Genomic DNA, 5,022 nt, shown 5'->3' with positions numbered 1-5,022 from the left:
GGAGTCGGGAATGTTGCTCAGACCAATCGGCTTCCCGACAATGTTATACAAACTATCTGAAGGAAAAGCGTAAGCCAGAAAGTTCGGGAACGGCCATGAACGTCGAGGTTCGGGATGATCGTGATGAAGAAAGCATGCAGCGGGCGGAACCCGTGGAAAAGCTGGAAAGGATCCAACTTAGTCAATCCTTTCCTGACCGAGGAACGTTTATTGGCTCAGAGCAGCCAGACGATTTCAAGAAGGAACTTACCCGGTTCTTGTGTGATAATGCGGATATCTTCGCATGGTCAGCAAATGATATGCCCGGGATAGACAGACGAGTAGCAGAGCACAAACTCTGGATACAGAAGGATGCTACCCCGGTCATCCAAAGACGAAGAAATTTTGCGATTGAAAAGCATGAGGCAATCAGGGTCGAAGTAGAAAAATTGGAGAGGTCGGGTTTCATAGAACCAATCGAATGCCCGACCTGGCTTGCCAATGTAGTTATGGTTAAGAAAGCAAATGGGAAATGGAGAATGTGTACCGACTACACTGACCTGAACAAAGCCTGCCCTAAGGATTGCTACCCTCTCCCAAGAATTGATCTTCTGATCGATGCCACTGCTGGTCACGAAGTCCTTAGTTTTATGGACGCATACTCGGGATATAACCAGATCTTGATGAGTCGGGAGGACGAGAAACACACTTCCTTTATGACTGATCGGGAGAGTTATTATTACCGAGTAATGCCGTTCGGGTTAAAAAATGCAGGGGCAACTTATCAGAGAGCTGTCAATAGGATTTTTCAAAGGCAAATTGGGCGGAACATGGAGGTATATGTAGACGACATGCTTGTAAAAAGCTTGGTTCGGGCAGGACATTTGGCTGACTTGGAAGAGACATTCGATGTTCTTAGGACATACCGAATGCGCCTGAACCCTGAAAAATGTGCCTTCGGGGTTTCCTCGGGAAAGTTTCTTGGGTTCATGGTTTCCCAGAGAGGAATCGAAGCTAATCCAGAAAAGATTCAAGCACTGATCAAAATGACACCACCAGTTACCATTAAAGAAATCCAGTGTTTAACCGGGAGGGTGGCCGCTTTGAATCGGTTCATATCCCGGGCTGGGGAAAAGTGTAACACGTTCTTCAAAGCCTTGAAGACCACGTCAAGTTCGGGAACAGTCGCTTGGACACCAGAGTGTCAACAGGCCTTCGATCATCTTGTGACATATCTCGGGACAACACCTGTTTTGGCCCGACCTCTGTCTGGGGAAGCTCTTACGATTTATCTGGCAATCTCGCCAACGGCGGTCAGTGCAGTTTTGGTTCGGGGTGATACCGTTCAGAACCCAATCTACTATGTGAGCCATGTGCTTATAGATGTTGAAAAATGGTACCCGGACATTGATAAGCAGGCGTTGGCACTTCTCGTGGCATCACGAAAACTAAGGCCCTACTTCCAGTCGCACCCGATAATAGTCCCGACTAACTTCCCATTAAAGAAAATACTCCAAAGGCCTGATGTAGCAGGGAGGATGGTCGGGTGGTCTGTGGAACTTAGCGAGTACCAGATTGAGTTTAGGCCGAGGACAGCCATAAAAGCCCAGGTGTTGGCCGATTTTGTTGTCGAAAGCACTATACCACAGAAAAATGACCAAATGCCGACGGATGGAGAATCCGAGTTGTGGATTCTACATGTTGATGGTTCGAGCAGTGTTTCAGGATCGGGAGCAGGCTTGACCCTCTGTAGTCCCGAGAACTTTACTATCAGCTATGCAATAAGATTCAAATTCCCAGCCTCAAACAATGAAGCAGAGTATGAGGCTGTCATAGCAGGCTTGCGAGTGGCCCGAGCCCTCAGGGTTCGGGAACTGGAAGTAAGAAATGATTCTCAATTGGTTGTCAACCAAATCAGGGGGGAGTATGAAGCAAAGGATGAAAGAATGGCTAAATATTTGGTCAAGGTTGGACAGTTTCAAACCTTCTTTGAACGGGTAACATACCGACAGATACCAAGAAAGGAGAATGAAAATGCAGATGAACTCTCCCGACTGTCAATGGCAAGTTACAAAAACTTGGACTCGGCGGTTTACATTGAAGAATTAAATAGCCCGAGTATCCAAGAATTGGAAACCTTTGAGATCAGCAAGGAACCAGACTGGACCACACCTCTGATTACATATATTCGGGATGACATTCTCCCGACTGATCCAAAAGAAGCAAAAAGAGTTCGGAATCAAGCCGCTCGGTTCACCATGGTCGGGGAACACCTGTATAGGAGGTCCTTCACGAATCCCCTCTTAAGATGTGTTGGGCCATCCCGAGCGAGTTACGCCCTAGCTGAAATCCACGAAGGCATATGTGGTGCACATATGGGCGGGAAGGCGTTGGCACAAAAAGTATTAAGGTCGGGAATATTCTGGCCTACAATACAAAAAGACGCGATTGAATATGTCCGTAAGTGCGAACGATGCCAGAAACACGCTAATGTCCCAAAGTTACCAGCGGTCCCCATGATATCCGTCTCCAACCCGACGCCATTTGCGATGTGGGGAATGGACCTAGTCGGGAAACTACCGAAAGCTCCTAAGAATCGGGAGTACATGGTGGTTGCAATAGATTACTTCACAAAGTGGGTCGAGGCTGAGCCATTATCTTCCATCACGGAGAAACAGATGGAAAAGTTTTTTCAAGAGAAGATAATATATAGGTTCGGGATACCCCGGATATTAGTGACGGACAATGGCAAGCAATTTGAAGGCGCCGGGTTCAAATCCTTTTGTATGAGGTACCATATAGAGCATCGATTCGCTTCGGTTGCCTACCCCCAGAGCAATGGGCAAGTTGAGGTCACCAACAGGACACTTCTTGATGGGATCAAAAAAAGGTTGGAAGATAATCGGGCAATGTGGGTCGAGGAACTCCCGAGCGTCCTCTGGTCATACAGAACCACGGTGCGAACCCCAACTGGCGAAACCCCTTTTTGTTTAGCTTATGGGACGGAAGCCCTAGCTCCCGTGGAAGTATTGGCTGGATCATTGCGTTATGATACGTTTAATGAACAACAAAATGATCAAGGGCTCAGGGAGAATTTAGATCTTTTGCAGGAATCCCGGACAAAAGCACAACAGAAAAATCTATTGTATCAAAGGAGAGCGGCACAACACTACAACTCTCGGGTTAACAACCGAAGATATAGATCGGGAGATCTGGTTTTAAGACGAACAGGGGCTTCAGACCCAAGAAATCAAGGAAAGCTAGCTCCAACATGGGAAGGGCCTTACCTGGTGGAAAAAGAAACAAGACCGGGATCATATCGACTGAAAAGAATGGAAGACGGAAGCCCAATTGATCGTTCATGGCATTCCACAAATTTGAAGAAGTTCTACCAATAACCACTATAGACACTGGGTCAATTCCGTTTGTGACTTCACATTTTATCAGATCAAATCTAAGGAAGATCAAATAAATTCGGGTTCATTCCCGCTTGATCAACTCTGGTTGAAGGAACATGCATCTTTTCTTAAAGATACCAATCACTCGGGTTCATTCCCGTTTGATTAATTACTCCTTTCTTAAGGAAAATTGCATCTTTTCTGAAAGATACCATTCACTCGGGTCATTCCCGTTTGTCTAATTACTCCTTTTAAGGAAAATTGCATCTTTTCTAAAAAGATACCATTCACTCGGGTTCATTCCCGTTTGATTAATTACTCCTTTTTTGGGGAAAATTACATCTTTTCTGAAAGATACCATTCACTCGGGTTCATTCCCGTTTGATTAATTACTCCTTTTTTGGGGAAAATTACATCTTTTCTGAAAGATACCATTCACTCGGGTTCATTCCCGTTTGATTAATTACTCCTTTTTTGGGGAAAATTACATCTTTTCTGAAAGATACCATTCACTCGGGTTCATTCCCGTTTGATTAATTACTCCTTTTTTAAGGAAAATTGCATCTTTTCTAAAAAGATACCATTCACTCGGTTCATTCTCGTATTGATTAATTACTCCTTTTTAAGGAAAATTGCATCTTTTTTCAAAGATACCATTCACTCAGGTGACTCCCGTTTGATTAATAATTCCTTTTTTAGAAAAAGGAAATTGCATCTTTCCTTAAAAATACTATCCACTCGGGCTTATCTCGATAATCCCCAGGGGGAAATTGTTTGGTAGCTTATGCAAAAATGGAGAAAAACTTGATTCATTCATAAAAGGATTACAATATTCAGCATTAAGACTTAATCAATTTTAACTGAAGGACTCCCGGGAAGGTCTTCTCCAGCAGCTGGTTCAGTCGCGCCCTCTAGGGACTCCCAAGATGCCTACGATGATTGGCAGGTGAACCTTGGATCTCCTCCTCGCCTCGATCATGCTCCTCCGACAGCTCACTATCTCCTTCCCGAGCTGTTGTCTCTTCATCTTCACCTTCCTCTCTTACCTCGTCTTCAGGAGAGGGTTGGGGAAGAGGATCAATATAGTCCACAGCATCGGGAAAAGGGAAATCCTCAAGCTCGGGAAGGCCTTCGGGACGAGGGCGTTTGAGCTCATCATAAATCGAGGGTCCAGCAGACTTCTCCGGCTCTCGGGGACGAGGAAGATCGTTTGCTCCGAGCCTTCTTAAAGGCAACTCGCATACCTCTCCTAAAGGAGGGAGTAGCAACAGCCAGAACGAGACTCTTGAACTCTGGAGTCGTGAAGTATTCCTCCAGCACACCTCGCCGTGAAGCTCCTGTACCCGAGGACTCCAGCTCTTTCAGTTTGTCTCTCAGCTGGGCATTCTCATTCTTCTCCGCCAATAAGAGGGCTTCAGATGCCCTCAGATCTTCAGACACCTTCCCGACTTTCTCTTCCAGGTCACTGACCTTCCCTTTGTACTTGCTTTTGCTTTTGGAAAGGACATCCCTTTCCTTCTTCAGCTTGGCCGCTTTCTCTTCGGCGTCCTTCAGTTTCTTCTCCGCATCTTCCTTGGCAGTAATAGCAGTGCGGGCCCGAACGTTCGACTCCCCGTGGAGCTGTTCGGCCAGCGCTAACTGCTTG

The 5,022-nt window shown here is 45.9% G+C and overlaps 1 protein-coding gene across 1 annotated transcript; it reads left to right on the top strand.

Moving 5' to 3' along the window:
• Window positions 1-968: 968 nt before the first annotated feature.
• Window positions 969-4,527, top strand: LOC149023013 (uncharacterized). Its single transcript, XM_089147743.1, has 2 exons — window positions 969-2,439; window positions 4,244-4,527. The coding sequence occupies exons 1-2, from the start codon at window positions 969-971 to the stop codon at window positions 4,525-4,527; spliced, it is 1,755 nt and encodes a 584-aa protein (XP_089003869.1).
• The last annotated feature ends 495 nt before the right edge of the window (window positions 4,528-5,022 follow it).

Source organism: Hakea prostrata, chromosome 3 (assembly GCF_041222555.1).
Source record: "Hakea prostrata isolate BN-2017 chromosome 3, UWA_Hpros_2, whole genome shotgun sequence".
Classification (NCBI taxonomy): domain Eukaryota; kingdom Viridiplantae; phylum Streptophyta; class Magnoliopsida; order Proteales; family Proteaceae; genus Hakea; species Hakea prostrata.
The sequence above is the reverse complement of the archived record's forward strand: the minus strand, read 5'-3'. Positions and strand labels throughout refer to the sequence as shown.